Here is a 19,141-nt window from a genome sequence, read left to right on the forward strand (position 1 = left end):
TATTTATATCTATTTCACACAAGTCACTTTCTATTCTCTGAAATTTCATATATTCACTTTACCCTCCGACTATAATTCTTCACAACTTTATATGTTAAGTTCCAAGTTTAATTGGAAGCCTGTATTCAAATCACAGATAAACCGTGCTTTACGCCCAAGAGAGCTAGTAGGTTTTTTACTGCAGGTTTATACTTAGCATATGACTACCTTGTTGTTTCACATTTTAACTTTCACATATAACACAATTTACTTATTAAATATATAAAATATCTGTATGGGATATTTAAATTAAACAGCCGACTCCTACCTTACCAATTAATTATTTTATTAATTATAAAATACAATATATATTTAATTCAGGTCATTATGATTTTATGTATGTCGCTGTAAATTAATTATCGGTCAGTACATTATAAGCCTAGTAATAATTATGTTTTTTGTGTTTTGTTTTTCCTTAAAGTTTAATTTTTTCATTTTTTCACTTTTTGATTTTTACATTTGAACTAAATCTGCTTCCTAATTCTATATAACTTTGATTCAATCATTACTAACATTCAATATATAATATACATGTTACACCGAGTTTCTGTGACTTTTATTGCCTTCAGCGTCGTTAAGTTTTATTAAATTTTATTGATTTACTAACTAATGGTTAATGTTTTATTTTTGTTCAAAATAGATTACATAAAAACAAAATTAATGTTCTTACAATACAAATTAAATAGTTTAAATAACCTCATTTACATTGTGACGTAATTATTAGTTGTAACGAATGCATTTTTTTCGTTAGTTAACAACAGTAAATTTTGATTTAGTTATCTTTCCTATTAACGTAAGTTGTTTGTTTATAAATGTTTTGTTGTGTAATTTAGCTTACTTATTTATTTTAGACTTAATAATTACAAATATCATATAGTTTTATAACAGTCGGATTTAATATTAAGTATTTCACCTATTAATAACTATTATCTGTAGAAAATATTTTATTTTAATGAAAACATGTATACACCTACTTTATTCTATGCTTCTATTCTCTCATTACAGTAATTATTTTTTTACAGAACCCAGTTGAAGTGTGTTGATTCGTTGACACACAGAAACATATGTTGGTAGAATAAAGGAAGATTACTGTATAATTTGTTTTTATTTTTTAATTATAAACAGGAAACTTTTTTTTAAGAAATCTCAAAACCTACAAGATTTTTATGACAAATTTGTAATTAAATTTTAACTAACAATCGTTTTTTGTGCTTTTTAGCCAAAGTAGCAGAAAGTCAAAATTATACCCTTCTTACTAGTGATCTACCGAGTTCAAAAATTTCGGATGCGGTCGAATCCGAGTGTAGTTTTCAAATTAGGATTTGGCCGAATCCGAATCTTAATTTCAAATTATGATTTCGAGGAAACAACTTTAATTGCTTTTGAATCCTTAGTGTCCTACAAGCTTTATTTTCTTCGGAGGTTTGGGTGCAGTACAACTTTCATCTTCGTCTAAAGATTATTTAATTTCTATGTTGTGTAAACTATACTTTGATAAAGCTGTTAATATAGGTCGTATTAGTTTTGTTCTTAAATTATGTTTTCATTTAAATATAATATTTTATGTAAACAAAAAACTGTATTTTAAACTACTATACAAATCATGATACTACAAAACACAATCTATATATCTTCAAATGATTATAAAGCTTATGGTATTAAAAAGCTCAAGCATTATTTATAATAACCTAGTCCTAGTGAGTCAAACTTATTTCATGATATTAACAACATAATTACATTGTATTTTAGCATTTATATGTATTTACATTCTTAACAGAATAAATATAGAACTATTTAAATATAAGCATAATAATATAAAGCTAAAATTTTGCAAAAAACTGCTTCAATATGATTTTTTTAACAGGGTTGCCACTCTTTGAGTCAAAAAATCTTCCCTAAGTGATCAGAAACTTCCCTGAGTTTTTTTCAAATCCTTAAAAATTCTATTATTTATTGAAAAATTACAATGTTAATTCTAAAAATATTAAAGATATTTTTAAAACATTTCTAAATTCTAATAACAAAATCTCAAAAATAGAAAAGTTAACAAAATAAGCTTTATAAAATTGTGAGAATATATAAAAGTATATTTATTATAAATAAACTACCAACAAAATTTACATTAATCAGGGTTGTCACTCTTTAAGTCAAAAAATCTGCCTTGAGTCACCTTAAACTGTCCTGAGTCGACTCGAGATTTTTCAAATCCTTAGAAAAAAATTTAAATCTTTACGACATAAATAAAAATCTAGTTTTTAACAAAATTGGTTATAAAACAAAGAATTGATACTAATTTAACTAAATCTCATTCAATATATATGAGTACTAGCTTTCTAATATTTATTAAAAGTTAAAACTACCCTGAGTTTCCCGGAACCTCCAAGAGATTTTCTAAATTTTTAACACCCTATGTTTCCCTGGGTACCCTGAGTGTTTGGTAACCCTTGGTTGCTGTAATTAATAAAAGATAACAAACAAATTACTTAAAAATATATAATTTTTGTAAAATGTACTTCTGAACTAAAAACAGTATAAAATAAACCAAATCATTTATTTAAAGCTGTTGTCTTTAAAGATATTTAACAAATAAAGGTCTCCACTTATTGCTAAAGACAGGGTTGCTAAATGTTTTTGGCAAATTTTCTCCAGGTTTTCAATCGCTAATCGTTCGCTTAAACGAGATCGAAACCATTCACAAATTAAATGCAGCAAAAAGCCACAATGACTTAAAGCTAAATGCAAAGAAGCAAAAACTAAAAGCCTCCAAGAAAAACAATGGCTAATAGATAACTGCAAAACAGTAAAAACTAAAAAGCCGAGCTCAAGCTCAAGTTAGCCTAAACTTATATACAAAATATGCTTTCTCAAAAAGGAGAAAATGCAAATAGCATTACAAACTCAGGGTTGTCCCTGGTTTTTGAGAAACTTCTTCCAGGCTTTCCTTATTTCTTCCAGGTTTTTAAAAGCACACGTTTTTTTTATCTATGTTTAGTTTAAAGTAAAAAACTGTGTTAAGTAGTATAACAAAAAACAACTGTTAAACTAATTTAAATGTGTTTTTCATTTAAAAAAGTTCTTGATGATGAAAAAAAATTTTATCTATGTTTTATACTTTTCGTGTCAGTCAAAATTTTACTACTTAACATTTAAGGATTGTTTAAAATTTCAGATTTTTAAGTAATTTTTGTTGAAGGCTACAGGTTTTATTTAAAATTTCTAAAATTCCATGTTTTTCCAGTCTAAATTGTCAAAAACCGGGTTTTTCAAGATTCAGGTTTTGTGGTAACCCTGAAAAATGTTTTCTTACTTCTTTTCCAATAGTTAACATAATTTTATGCTTTTTTATTTTAAAACTAGGCTTTTCTGATTAAACTAAAGTAAAACTTTGTGATTTTCTGAGACATAACCAACAAGATAAACTTGTGTAATATTTAAGCTGTTTAGAAGAAATTTTTATGATTTGAATAAAACTTAATAAGTCAAAAAGACTCTTTTGCTGTAAGTTTCAACACAAAATATAGAGTAAAACCCAATAAGATTTTATAACTGAAGGCAGATTCATGTTTAAGGGTATAAAGGGTTCAAACTTTTTTTTACAAAAAATAACATTAGCTCTTATTTTATATGAAAGCTTTTAGTATAAACCAGGGACGTAGCTAGCTTAAAAAAGTTACGAATCTGCAAAAATTAAAACATCTTAAATAACTCGTGATAACGTCCTGACGGGAACACAGCAACTTAAACTACCTCTAATTTTATTGAATTCAATCTGAAAAATGCAGTTATGTTAATACATCAAAAATGGAATGTTGAGGTACGAGTGATAACTGTATACAAGGCAATTTAATTTGCTCCACACCCCCTATGACTCTTTATGTCTTGCCACTTGTGTAAACCAAAAAAACATTCATTAGACGGCAGGAATTTTTATAGAAAGTTTTAAATATTGGGTACTTTCAATTGCAGCAAATTTGCAAAAAAAAAAAAAAAAACGAAATATTTTGATGACGTCATTAACTTTACTTTGGGTAGTTTTGAAGCTTAAATTTGAAAAATAAAATAAAATTGCTGTCTAAGCCTATGTCAAATTCACTTTTTTAATTTTCTTAAATACAAAAATAATCATATTTGAAATAAAACAATAGAATAATACTAAACATTTCCCTATGTTAACAAAGTTATAGAAATATTTTTTATTAACATAAAGTTACAATTTTAAATTCAAACACAAATTAAAAAAAATGATTTTTAAAGTTTTTCTTTTATAGTTTATTGATGAATTTAATTCATAAAAAATTTTGATTTAATTATACAAGAGTTATGTATTTCAATAAAAGCTACCTTTTTATAATTTGAAATAAAGTTAACAGGGTGGCCATCAAACCTAAATGCTTATGGGAATCTTGGAATGTTATATAAAATCCTAGAATGACTTGAAATTCTGATCACTTATTTTGTCTAGAAAAATAAAAAAGACTTGAATTTAAAAAAATATATTAAATTTTGAAAAGTTGAAAGAAGTTTCAAAAAAACTTTAGGAGCCACCTTGGGTACAGAGAGGGTGTAGATCACTTTTATTACAAGTTGATGTCACTTTATGAAAATTAATCTAAACTACAAGTATCTTTATACATATTTTTTATACCAAAACAAATTTTTGATATAAAACATTAAAATAGGAGAGTAGAAATAGTTTTAATTGTCATATTTTACTATTTTTTAAATATTGAAAGGAATACTTCCTTAAAATTTGAGCAGGGTTGTCAAAACACCTGGAATCCAGGAACTTGACAGCTTAAACAAAAACTGGAAAAACCTTGAACTTTTGAAATTCAAAAAAATGAAAAAATCTAGTGTTTTAAAAAAAATCATCAAAAAATATGTAATTTTTAAACAACTTTTACATGTAAAATAATGAAAATTTTATAAAATATGATAACTTAAAGTCATCAATAATCTATAAAAGAAAAATTTTCAAAGCTAATAGCTTAATTTGCGGTTGAATTTAAAATTGTAACTTACACAAAAAATATTAAGGTTGAAAGTTATAATTCCTTAATTTTGTTAACATAGTGAAATGTTTAGTACTGTTTTACTTCAGATACAATTATTTTTATATTTAGAAAAATAAACAAAGTGAATTTATCATAGGCCTAGACAGCAAATTTATTTTTTTTACAAAGTTTAACCTTAATAACTACCCAAAGTAAAGTTAATGACATCATCAAAATATTGGGTACCTTTTTTTTTGCAAAATTGAGGCAATTAAAAGTACCCAATACTTAAAACTACCCATAAAAAGTAAAAAAGTCCTGACCTTCATTAAAAATAAGTATAAAAAATCACCATTTAACTCAAAAACACTTCTACTGTATTGAAAATTAAACATTTAATGTAGTCTATAGTAGCAACAAGTTATGCAAATTTTTGTAATATAAAATTGTATGATCTTGATTTTTAAAGCTACAGCTTCCTTTAGAATCAATTTTGCATTGCAGATTTTTGACAAAATAAAGCTTTAACGCCCTAAATGTTACAATTTGGATGTTTTTAATTCGTTCAATTTTTTTACGACACTAAAAATGCTAAAAAGTACATATATGTCAAAGTTATCTCTCAGGAGTGCAAAATTAAGCATAAATTAATACTAAAATCTAAGACAGCAGAGTCTTTTCAGGCTGAAATGCAAAAATGCAAGCAAGTATTTTCGCACATAAGTATACGTTTCTGTAGATTTGCCTACCAAGCTACTGCTACAGTTTATAAACTTTGATAAATTATTTTTCAAAATGTTTTGTACAACGGGATTCCCCTTTACGTTTACTTGACTCCCCTTCGGACTGTTATGCTATAAAAATCAAAATTTGGGTTAAAAGAGGTTTATGCTAAGCTAACAGCTATTGTGGAAAATAGCTCATTTTTTAACAAATTTTCCGCGTTTTAGCTACATTTGGCTTTTATGATGGTAACATTTATTTGTATGTGACGTTTTATTGTCGTCAAATTTCATCGTAAAATCTATTTTTACAGCAAGTTGGTGGCTGGTTGATGCAACCATGGTTGTTCCAAGGATGTTTTGCACTGATAAGTGTGCCAAGCTGATTAATGTACGCGACAAACGAAGATTTTAATCTATAAAAGATTTAAAGAAAGATAAAGGCACTAAACAAGATTAAACCAAGGTATAAAAATAAATAAACCTAGAAAGATTCTTTTTGAGTCGAAGTACTTGTTTATAACCAAACATAGTTTTGCAATATTTAGTTATGTTTAAAACTATAAGTGCACAATTATAGATTTGAAAATTCACTTATACTGGTAGACAAAATTTTATTTTTTATAAAACACTATTATTTTCTAAATAACTTTGTAAAACTAAAAGTAAATCTTTTAAAAATCCTTTTATCTCTTAAACTAGAATTTATAAAGATACTTTACTTTAAACAGTTTTTAACCTATGATTATTTTATTTTAAAATATTATAGCTTTAGACTAACTGTTGTTTAAATATACTAAGTTAATAGTTTAATATGTTTTAGTAAAAGAGGCTTTAACAGTTACCTTTAGTTTCATTAAAAAAATTTTCTACCGAACTAGTTATTTTGTATTTGTAAGTAATTTTGTTAGCATTTTTAAATATCTAAAATTATGTTTTATTAAAATACATTGCTTTTTATAAAATTTAGAACAAAATTATTTTTTTTATCTTTACTTTCTCGAAAGGTTTTTCGACTTTCGTGCACTAGGTCGTTAGACCAAGGTTTTTAAGCGCTTTTTTTTGTCGTTTAATAAACAATATGTAGGAAATCATTTTTTTTTATTGTTACTAAATATTTTTTTGATTTTTAAAAGTTTTTAACTAAACTATAGTTTTGAAACAGTTGGTTAAAATTTTAATTCCTTTACTTACCATCTAGCAATGTTTTTTAATCGGAAGTTCTTGAGTTTTTTAAATTAGTTGTTTATTAGTTATTACTAACAAAAATTTAAGACTTAAATACATTAAAATTTGATACTTATTTTATTATTTTGTATGTAACTATTTTTAATCGTTTAGTTGTTTACAAGCATTTTTAAATAGTATTTGTCATAAATATTTTGTATTGTAAACTATCAAAATTTTTAACTTTATACTTTTGACACTAACAATTGTTTTGACCAATTAGGTTGTATTATAAAGGACGTTCTATATTACTTAGTGTTAGTAGTTTTCAGTTTCACTCTACAGCTATTTTTTGACCTGTTATAACGTTATATTAAGCTTGGTTAATGGTTTGCATAGCTTGCTTGTATATTTAAGCTTTGTACTAAACGGGGGATTTTTTTTCTACAAAATAGTATTCAAAATGAAGTTGCCCAATTTATTATTTATTTTACATAGGTAAGTTGCTTCTAATAGAGATGAGTATTGACTTAGCTTGATTAGGATTTTTTGCAATTTAAAAAAAATGTCCAAACTTTAGATTCCATTATTTTGCTTGGGTTATGATTAATTTTAGGTGGGCACCAATATCAAAGTGTAATTCAATATACAGGAATTTTTCAGCTTAATTTTAAATAATTTTCAGTTTTATTTTGAAAATAAGTACATAAGCAGGGCGAAGCATTACTACAGAATGTAATTTTAGGTGACTCTTCAACTGTATACAACAGTGTCATTTCAACAATGCAACTTTTAAACTATTTTTATTCTTTTAGTATTATGGTTTATGTAGGTTACATATCGCTGTGAATTAACTATAAAAATTAAGTTGGTTATAAAAATTAACACTTAGTTGAAATGACACTATTGTTAAAGTTAAATAAGGCCTAAAAACCGACTTAATTTTTATAATTAATTCACAGCAATATGTAACCTACATAAATCATAATACTAAAAGAATAAAAAATAGTTTAAAAGTCGCATTGTTGAAATGACACTGTTATATACAGTTGAAGAGTCACCTAAATTTACATTCAGTAGTATAAGTACATAAGCAGGGCGAAAATTAACTGAAAATTTTTTAAAATAAAACTGAAAAATTTCTGTATATTGAATTACACTTTGATATTGGTGCCCACCTAAAGTTAATCATAACTTTTGCTTGTCTTTAAAGCTAACTAAGATTTTTTTTTCTAGAAAACGCTCTTTTGCTTTTAATTAAAAAAAACAAAAAAAAAAAACTTATACACTTATTATTTATTTTAAGCTTACTTACAAGAAACAAACTGTTATTAGTCTATAAAAGTTTCTTAGAAATTTTTAATTTTTTAATTAGAAAGAAATATACTGAAATGATTTGAAAAAGAAAAATACTTTAAATGTAGCATCTAATGAAGGTTTATCATATGTTTTTTTATCATTATAGAAAAACACAAGACTTACTCTTCTTTCTTTAATAATAAGCATTTTTTGAAGGTCAAGCAAACAATTTGTCATTACCTGTAATTCTACCTGCCCCCTAAAAATTAACATTAAACAAACTAACCAAAAAAATAAAAAACTGTCTGTTTAACTTTAAAAAGTCCCTTGGTTGCATTTCATTTGGCAAACACTGACAAGGTTAAACTCTAAACACTAAAAACCACAAAGTGTTAGAAAAAACAATGAAGCTTAAATCTCCAAGCAAGTATATTCCGTCACTGCAACAAAAAAACCTATCAACAATCCAATCATGTGATCACTGCCACCAGTGTGAACTCACAATCAGCTGTTGCAAATTTAAATAAACTAATATTTAACTCATAGTATTAAGTTCTATAAAAATAATTAGAAATAAGAAATACTGTAAGTAAAAAGAATACTACTTTTTATTTTCATAAAAAAAAAACTGTTATAAAATTTTGTGGTAGTTACCTAGAATGATGATGTACCGATATTAAACTAAAAATATGTTATATTTTTGAACCAAATTTTTCAACAAAAAATTATATTTAAAAAATACATAAATAAAATTAAGCTTATTTATCATAAACTAATAAAACTTAAATATTTAATTGCTTTTATTTGACAATGTAAAGCAATTATATCAATACAATAATTTACATTGACTACAATATTGTAAAATAAAGTTGATTAAATATTTTAGTTTATCATAAATAAATTTAATTCTTACTTTTTATTTATATAGCTTGCTTAAAAAAAAGTATCTTTTTAGATCAAAGATATTAGGCTTAAAACATTGATTTCTAGCCTATAATTATGTTTAAAAAAGACATTGATTATAATATATTTTCAGTTTGATATTGGTGCAACATCATCCTAGGTAATTAACAATTTTGTTAGTATTAGCTTAACATAAAACTCTAAAAATAAATTTAAAATTAAGTATTGTTTTAATGTTTTATTCTTTAATTTGTAAAAAAAAAAAAATAATATTAATGATACAATCAAATGTCTTGAATCTAACACATTAATAAAACTATTATAAACTAAATAACTTAACAATAATCTTAATTAGTTTCAATAATTAGGACAATCACGTTTTCATTAGCCAGTCAATCATAAATAAAAACACTCTGCTATACATAAAACATACATCAAATTTTAATGAAATAAAACATACATTCAGAAGCACTTTTGATCTAATTATTATTTTGATTTAATAAAAAGTTTTTATTATTATATTTAAAGCTATCTTTTTTTAAGTTTAAAAAAGTTTCTGGTACACTAGACTAAAACTTTAGACCTGAATACCTAAAGCAGTTTAGGCCAAATTTGTTTTCAAGTCTTTCAGTTACAAATTTGTTTTCTTTGAAAACCTTGTGTTGTGTGAATGAATAGAGTTAGCAAGTGTAAATCTACTATGCTCTACATCAAACCCTAGACATCAAACCCTACACATCAACTTACAAATTTGCAATTCAAACTCATCATTTAATTTTAGTGCACCAGTTTTTTCAAATAGAGGGTTTGTTGTGGTCAGGGCATGCACACAGCAAACATATGTGATTATTCTTTTTTGCATATAAACCATTGGTTTTAAATAACAGTCAGCAGCACCACCCCAAACAGATATACAATATTGAATGCGCAGATAAAACAAACTATAATATACCATTAGTGTAATTGTGTCCAAATAGTACCTCAATTTTGAAAAAAATGTAAGAACTTCCAAACAATTTTGATTACAGAAAACTCAAATATTTCTTCCAATTCAGCTTGTCATCCAAAACTAAACCTAAGTATTTTATACAACATAACATACAAATTTTGAAAACCTGGAGAAAATTTGCCAAAAACATTTGGCAACTCTGATACTGTAAGAAAGATATAAGTAATAAGAAAACCATCAATCTGCACATAAATATCAAAATGTTTTTAACTTTTTACAAAGCAAAATTTTTGTTTTTGAACAATTAATAAAAAATTTATTAACACACAACTATTCATCAACTTTATTCAATTCCTTATTAATAACTTATTTAAATAATCAGGTTCACAATTTTGGTAGTTTAGGTAGGCATCATCAGCAAACAATCTCAGATTTTATCTCAGTAGAAGAAAAAAAAATCATTAACATATACAAGAAACAACAAAGGACCCAAGTAAGAACCTTTTGGTATTTCAACATTCACAATTTCATGCTTAGACACAACATTATTTATAAATGTTGATTGTTTTCTATTATAAAAAAAGGTTTTTAGTAAGTTTAACTTCTTATTTTTAATATTAAACTTTTATGATTAATCGTATTAAATGCTTTTGCCAAATCCAAAACTACAGAGAAATTTATCAACTTTTTCTCACTAGCCTCAATTATTTTGAAAACAAAAATATTTTAATTAGTTGCTTTAGAATTTTTAGTACAACCTGCAGCTGCAGTTCCACTGATCTAGAGGAAAAATCTTTAAAAAAGTTGAAAAACTAATTTAATGATCGTAAAATGATAAACAAATATATTTTATCTTGTTTATACTAAAAAATATATATTCATCAAAAAATCTGATTTGCAGCTAATTAAGTCTACTATTTGCCCTAAACCCATACTGTTTCTCAAGTTGTACATCATTTAACAAAGAGATTTTTCAATGTCTCACACACTAAAAACTCAAAAATTAAATAAAACAGAAATAATTTATTAATTATTTATGTCATTTTTTTACCAAATTTATAAAGAAAGATATGGCTAATTTATTTTTGTACCAAGTTTAACAAAACAAGTATCATCAGAGCACATACTTTTACTTAGTTTCATAGTTTAAACAAAGTTTGTGATATAAGTTTAAGTTAAATTAGTTGTAACAGTTAATTAAGTAGGCGTCAATTTTAAAATAATAAAATAAATTTCAACCTTTGTTCAGTACAGAGGTATCAGTACAGACCATTCATTAAAAGAGCAATTTAAAATGCTTAAAAATCCTATTTTTGAACTTTTTTTTGAAATAAATTAATTCATAAAGATTACACTAAAATTTTAAATCTTAAAGATTAAATCAACATTTAAACAAAAATAAAATGCTGACATCAGTTTACTTATCCCTGTTTTAATAAATAAATTCAGTATAAAACAAAAAGTTCCTATAAAATTTTAAATTTGTTTTGATAAACTGCTGCCCTCATCCACTAATAACCAGATTTTTTGATAAATATATATTTTTAGTATAAACAAGATAAAATATATTTGTTTATCATTTTACGATCATTAAATTAGTTTTTCAACTTTTTCAAAGATTTTCCTCTAGATCAGTGGAACTGCAGCTGCAGGTTGTACTAAAAATTCTAAAGCAACTAATTAAAATATATTTGTTTTCAAAAGTTGTTCTAAAATTTTAGTGCTATTTTTAAAAGATTACTTGTCATTTAATTTTTGCTAGAAAACAATAATGAAATGTTTTTTTTTTTGAATATTTAAATTGTTCCCCTTTTTGACCTACTCAAGTTTTTTTAAATACTACAAGAATTTTTTTATTTTATTTATGTTTTAACCACTGAATTTCAATCTTTGAATGCATGACACAGTCTTTGAACTTTTTTTGAAAAACTAAGGCTGTATTATGGATAATTCTTAAAACTTTAGGTTACTGTTTAACAACTTTAAGTCTTCTTTTTTCATAAAAACTATGTTTCTAACATGTTCATTAGTTTGTCACTGAAAATTTTAGAAAATAGTACCTTCAATAAAATATAATAACTGTTTGTAGAATGACCACTACATCTTTCTTTGGTAACAATTGAACGACAGGTTTGTATAGAGTCTAATGACCAAAGTGATATGATTAAAATTTACTATTGACAAATTAATTTAAATGATTATAAATTAAAATATATGCACACAGTAGAGTTGCAACATACTCAGACTTATTTGAAATTAAATAAAAAATCGAGGCTAATAGTAATTTGAGTATTTTAGATGTTTTTTTGTAAAGTGAGGCTGTGTAAAAGCTCATACTAATTTTTGAAATATAACTATTGAAGTTTCCTACACTAACAGTAAATAAACCACATTTTTTTTGTCATCAATTTTGTTAGAAACTTAATAATTCACTTGAATTTATCTAATATTTTTAACTTTTAGAGCCAGAGACTTCAAGTTTTAGAAAAAAGTCTTTGTAACATTGAAAAAAATAATAATAAACAGGGTTTCCAAAAAACTTGGAAACATTGAAAAATCTAGAATTTGAGATTTTGAAAGAAAAACATGGAATTTTGAACAAAATTCACTAAAAAGCCTGGAAAGTCCTGGAATTTCGAACAATTTTTACATGTTAGGTAAAAAAATTTTGATTTGACACAAAAAATCTACCATATAGATAATTTTTTTTATGTCTTCATCAATTTTTTTTTAAACAAACACATTTGAAGTAGCTTTTCAATGTTTTTATACTTTTTAAGACAGTTTTTTACCTTAAACTTACTTTAAGCTAATAGACTCAAAAATGTGTACTTTTAAAAACCTGGAGCAAATTTTGAAAACCTGGAGAAAATTTACCAAAAACATTTGGCAACCCTGTAAATAAAAAATCAGGAAAGTTTTTTTTAACTTTAAAAACAAAATTTCAAAAAAAAAAAGTTTATTCAAATAATATCATATTAGTATAGTGGTGATAAGAATAATAAAGTATGAAAATGACTGCTTTTAGAAGGAAATAAATTTTTAGTAAAATATTTTTTGCACTAATTGTTTTCTCTAAAAATTTGATCTCTTTCCTTTAAAAATTGCATCAAACTTTATTTTAAAAAGTTAGTTTATACCTTTAAGTAAGAGCTAGTTTGTTAAAAATTTATTACTAAAACTATGTTTGTGTAACATTAATGCATCTCTATTAAACCTTGAATTAACAGTATAATTTATGATATTTATTTTTATATGTTATAAATTTTTTGATTTGATTTTTATATTGTTACTAATAGTTTCAATATAAACAGACTTTATAAACTTAGATAAATTGAGTTATGCCAAAACTTATATCTAGAAGTGTAGTTTGCACAGATGATGAAGACAAGGAAGTATATGGAGAAAAACCACTTTACACATATTACTGCCATTGCGGACAAATGTTGCTTATATTAGATTGTAAGCTTGAGAAACTGCCATTAAGACCTTGTGATAGAGCTAGGGTCATAGATAGCAAACGCAACGTTTTTAGGGTAAGTAATGTTGAAGAGTCTGATCCAGTATATTTAAAAAGGGAAAAAGGTATTGAACTGCAGTATAGAGAAAAGTGCCAAAAGTGTTCTCTTCCAGTTTTCTATCGTCATAAAGAAAAAGATAAGGCTGTTAGATTTGTTTTTAAGCGAGCATTGGTAGCTGAGCAAGACAGTAAAGTTAAAACAAATATATATAAGAGTCTTGACAAACCAAAGGCAGTTAAGCTTGTAAAGCATACAAAAAATATGGGTAAGTTTAGCTCGGTGACTGTATCAAATATGGAAGAAGATGAAGAAGCACTTGAAGAAAGAGAGATAGCTGATAGTTATGCAGCAAATGCTAGAGTTATCCAAAAGCAGCTGGAGAGTAAGGGTATGCTTAATAAACGCACTCTACAAACTGTGGATGATGTAAGAGCAAAAAAGAAGAAAGGTACTCTTATTGATAACTAAAGCTCGATGTTTTTTTTTGGATAACTCTTTTTTTGAAATATTATTTTATTACTTCTGACATAAGTAACTTAATTAATGTTTATAAATGTTCTTGGATATTTTTTTTGGATGTTTTTTTTTCCTAATTGATAATTAGATAACAGAAGGAACTGTTAGTTAATTAGTTTCCTCTTAAATATGCGAAGATAGTCTTTTAAAATTTCTTAAAAAGCTGAATGAACCAGTTTTTAATTTATATATACAAAATAAATTTTAAATTCTTACATCAATTTTTTTTAATTTACAGGTTACTTTTTTGTAATTAATTTATTTTATACTCAACTAAAAGCGTATCTCTCTCCATAAAGTATAAATAGTTCTACAGAGTCCCAAGTAGTAGGTTTTTGATTTTTCAGCTATGTGTAAAGTTATAGTATTTAAGTTCACTACTACTCTAATTTAAAAATAAACAAATTAATGGAACTAGATGCAATTTTTGTGTATGGTGCGAAAGTTAAAATATTTTTTGAATAAAACAAATTAAAAACATGTTATACTATTTTAACATATAAGATCGGTGCACGACTGTTGAAATTACGACAATTCGAATTTTGATAGTTCAGTGTTATTGTTAATATCTATTTAAATAACCAATAAAAAACTAAAGTTATTTACTTTCATAATCTTATTTATTAAATCTACATGCATTTTTTTTCTAAATTTTAAAGTATTTTAATAAGGCTTTTTTTGAGATATGACTGAAATAAGTTTAAAAATATATTAAATATATTAATTTCAAAAAATCTCTTTCAATAAATTTCTAATTTTTTTACTATCAAAATTTTATTAATTAGACCCACCAGAGCTTTTTTAATTATAAAAAATACATACTTTTTGATATTTGGTCCCTTAACATTTTTAAAGAATTTAAATTGTCATGTATGTAAACTTTTAGATAATTAAAAAGAATTATTAACATAAGGTTATAATAGTAGTTTTAAAAAGAACATATAATTTTTTTTCCCAAGTAATTAATAAGAATTTGAATGATATATCATACATGATTACTAATAATTATTATAATTAATAACCTTTATCATTTATGATAACTTACATGTAACTATGCATAATAAATGTAAACCGAAAGTGTATGCATGTTAACTACATAGATATCAATGAGACAATTAAAAGTTAGAGTTTACTACTTAACGCTGACAATGGATCGCATTTAACAAACTCTACTAATTAAACTACTAGATTTTCATAAACATTTATGAGCTTTTTTCTTTAAATACCAAGTTATACATCTAACTAATTTCTAAAATGTAACTAGTTCTTTAAAGAAAAAAGGCTAGCTGCAAATGTTTTTACAAACAACTATAACATATTGATTAATAATACTATTATTTTAACTACTATATTTTAAAGCTCAAAAATTAAGTACTTAAAAATTCGTTCAATTTTGATGAAGTCCATAGTTGTCTAGTTCTATAATAGTTTTTAAAAATTTTATACACTTGAGCAAATCCTAAACTTTTATGTGATCATTTAAGTCAGGGTTTCCAATTTTTTTTATGTATTAGACCTTAATTTAATTTAAAAAGTAATGCCCTCAATACAATAAAATTTCTCAAAAATGTACTGTGTGCGCGATATCATTTTCCCGTATAAGTTTAAAAACTACCCTTAAATACAAGTATGACCTTTTGTTACTGTCGTGAATTCCAGAATATCCAGTACAGGTTTTAAATTATGGTCTATTTACTAGTCACGAACCGCCTTTTGTAGTTTATAGCCCCAAAAAGGCCAGATGACCCGCTTTGCGAAACCTTGACCTAAATGATCAACTGCAAAAAGAACAAGTTTTCAAATGATAAAAGTTAACTTAAATTTTTTTAACTTAAAAAAAGAGCTTATCTTTTAAATCTTATTTAAATAAAAACAACTCCTGTTTACAATACTAGAATAGTATTTCCTTATATGAACTTGATTACCAACATTCTGAACTTGAAAAAATAGTTTTAGTTTGTCAGGAAGATAAATCAAAAGGTTTAATTTGTTTATCGTATACATACTTCAGCTACTAAAAAATTAAATTAAAGTTTACATAAATTATAAAGAAAACTAATTGAAATTTACAACAGTATTGTAATGTGAACTCTAATGAAAACGCACCAACTACTCTGCTGCAGCCACTTTCTGTCTTCCTGGGGAGATAGAATGTGGAACTTTGCTGTTCCACTATTTCTTTTGTCTCTAGAAAGTTATGACTTGAAGCTACCAGCTGCTTATGGTCTCGCTACAACTGCCACTGTTTTATTATTTGGACCAATAGTAGGTGATTGGATAGACCGTGCTGGTAGACTATCAGCAATAAAAACTACCATAGCTGTACAAAATTTCTTTGTTATTACCAATAGTGTTCTTTTGCTGGTTTACTTATCAAAAAAAGAAATTGTTTCAGAAACCAATTTCGTTCTTGTTCAATGTTTAACAATCGTTTTTGGATGTATTAGCAATCTTGCTTCTTGTTCGAATGCAATTATCATCCAAAAAGACTGGGTAGTTGTGGTTTCAGCAGGTGACAGCAACTTTCTTGCTGATTTAAATTCTTGGATGAGGCGAATAGATTTGGTTACGAAGTGCATAGCTCCACCATTATGTGGAATTTTTCTGGATCAACTTCAACATGTTGGTGGGCTGGTTTTTATTGCAGGTTGGAATTTGGTCTCTATGGTGTTAGAGTACTTTCTTTTGAAAAAAGTTTACAAAAATGTACCTTCACTTGCAATAAGGCAAAAATTGATAACTGAACATGTTAGAAATAAACAAAAAAGTGTTGAAAACGATGACCAAGAAGAATCTTCTTTTACTAAGGATATAAAAGAGTCACAAACAGAATTTAACGAACTTCGTTTTAAGACAAAAACGAAAAATACAAATGAAACCTTTTTAACCAAGCCTATTAGTAAAGAGCGTGAAACTTTTTTGGGAAAGATTTCCAATGGTGTTTCGTCGTTTAGAACTGGATGGAATTTGTTTTTTATCCAGCCTATAGCTTTGCCCTGTTTTGGATTTTCTCTACTTTATCTCACAGTACTAGGGTTTGGAACGATAACTGTTAGTTACGCATATTCTCAATGCTTAAGTGAACTTTTAATGGGAATTTTGACTGCCGCTGCAGCTTTAAGTGGTATTATTGCAACATTAATTTATCCGCCCTTGAGGCGTAAATTTGGATTAATAAAGTCTGGAATTATTTGTGCTGTATCGCAAACAATAACTTTATTTTTGTCTCTTACTTCAATATTCTTAGATGGTAGTCCGTTTTATTTGGTTTCGCAAAATAGCATGAAAAAGGTAATAATTAACAAGGATTTCAATTTAACTTCTGTTGAAACAGAACAGGATGTCTTCATTAAGTGTAATGAAGAATTCGATTTACCAAGTTCTTTTTCGTCAATATCAATCCTCATGACGGGTGTAATTTTAGCGCGTGTTGGACTTTGGGGTTTTGATTTAACAATAACGCAACTTATTCAAGAAAATGTTCTCGAGTCTGAACGAGGAGTTTTTAATGGAGTTCATAGTGCGCTTAACAATTTTATGGATTTAATGATGTATGTTCTAGTCATTATCTTTCCTCAATTTAGTAAGTTTGGTCTTCTCGTCATTATTTCTGTTCTTTCGACTATTTCTTGTTATGTAATGTATTGTGTTTACGCTTATAAGTCTTTAGTGTCCAATGTAACCAATAAAGTTAACATTATAAAATAAACTAATTAATCGGACTTTTCAAATATTAAAAACTTCTGTAAATCAAAAGTTGCGTAAGTATTGCTAAAATAATTTTAAATACTGAACTTAAGTTTTAAACTTTTAAAAAAAGTAATAAGATTTTATAGTGGTAAGTGACTAACTAATAAAAAAAAGTTTAGTTCTTTAATTCTGCCTTTCTGATGCGTTTATCATCTTGGTTTAACAATAGGTGTTTATTTTTCACTATTCAAAAGTTTAATAGTTTGATTCACAAAATAGTTTACCAGTTATTACAATATTTGAAGTTATATAAAGTACTAAAAAGAAACAAATTGAAGAGTTATTCTATTTGTCCACTTTTTTAAACATAATATCTTTTTCTTTGCAGTACAATAGAAATTTCAGCATTGTTTAAAATTTTATTCAGTTAATTCGTAGAAACATTTGGTTTTTTTCTGCAAAACTGAGGTATTTCCTTCGTCATTCAGAGCACTTGACAGCAAACGTATCAACAACAATTCACGCGACGTTCTGCGACCTGGTTCCGTCCTAATTAGGACTCATCAGGTAGACATAATCAAAATGAACCGTTTTATCATTGTAACTAAATTAATTCAAGTTCGTTAGCACTAAAGCGTTTGTTTGTGGGTACAGACCAAAAATGTTCGGGCGGTGCAGTCTAGTGCTTATTGTATGATTGCAAAAAAAAAAGTGAAATAATGTTAAATTTTTGAATTTAATTAAAATAAAAAAGTTGATGTTATGAACTCAATAATAATTAACTGCATTTCTAAAAATAAGAAAAGTTGAAACATGAAAAGGTATAAAAAGTTAAAGCTAGAAAATTAAGTTGCAATTACAGTAACGTCTTTTTTACAGTATTTGACTATCTTTAATAATTTTACCCAAACATAAGGGTTGCCAAAGACTCAAGCTAATTAAAGCTATTTTAAAGATTTTTGATAATGCCAGTCTTAATTTTTTAAAAACTAAATAAAGTACTTTAATTTTTTAAGTTGACATACGTTTTACAAATTTTATACAGTTTATTTGAAATCTTCGGTAAAAATGATTTCGTTTTTTACAGGGTTGCCAAAAATCCTGAAAACCTGGAATTTGACCATTTAGGCTAAAAAATCTGGAATTTTAGAATCAATAAAATTTCAGTTTGACACAAAAATCTATGCTATAGATATTTTCTTATTATTAGAAAACACATTTAAAGTAGCTTTACAGTATTTTTTTATGTTTTTACGGTATTTAACACAGTTTCATAAACTTGACTTTAAACTAAAAATAAACCCATTAATGAAGTTTTTCAAATACTTGAGTTGAATAAAA

The 19,141-nt window shown here is 25.8% G+C and overlaps 1 protein-coding gene and 1 pseudogene across 2 annotated transcripts; both read left to right on the forward strand.

The window, feature by feature from the left end:
* The first annotated feature begins 13,391 nt into the window (after nt 1-13,391).
* On the forward strand, nt 13,392-14,162 carry LOC145837721 (STING ER exit protein-like). The gene has a single exon (XM_082945143.1). The coding sequence runs from the start codon at nt 13,415-13,417 to the stop codon at nt 14,060-14,062; it is 648 nt and encodes a 215-aa protein (XP_082801269.1). The 5' UTR covers nt 13,392-13,414; the 3' UTR covers nt 14,063-14,162.
* A 222-nt stretch (nt 14,163-14,384) lies between these two features.
* On the forward strand, nt 14,385-18,200 carry LOC145837720 (ferroportin pseudogene; annotated as a pseudogene). Its single transcript, XR_014370013.1, has 2 exons — nt 14,385-14,441; nt 16,186-18,200. The product of XR_014370013.1 is annotated as a ferroportin pseudogene (transcript).
* The last annotated feature ends 941 nt before the right edge of the window (nt 18,201-19,141 follow it).

The sequence above is a fragment of the Thalia democratica genome, chromosome 6, assembly GCF_965202585.1.
Source record: "Thalia democratica chromosome 6, ktThaDemo2.hap1.1, whole genome shotgun sequence".
In the NCBI taxonomy this organism is placed as follows: domain Eukaryota; kingdom Metazoa; phylum Chordata; class Thaliacea; order Salpida; family Salpidae; genus Thalia; species Thalia democratica.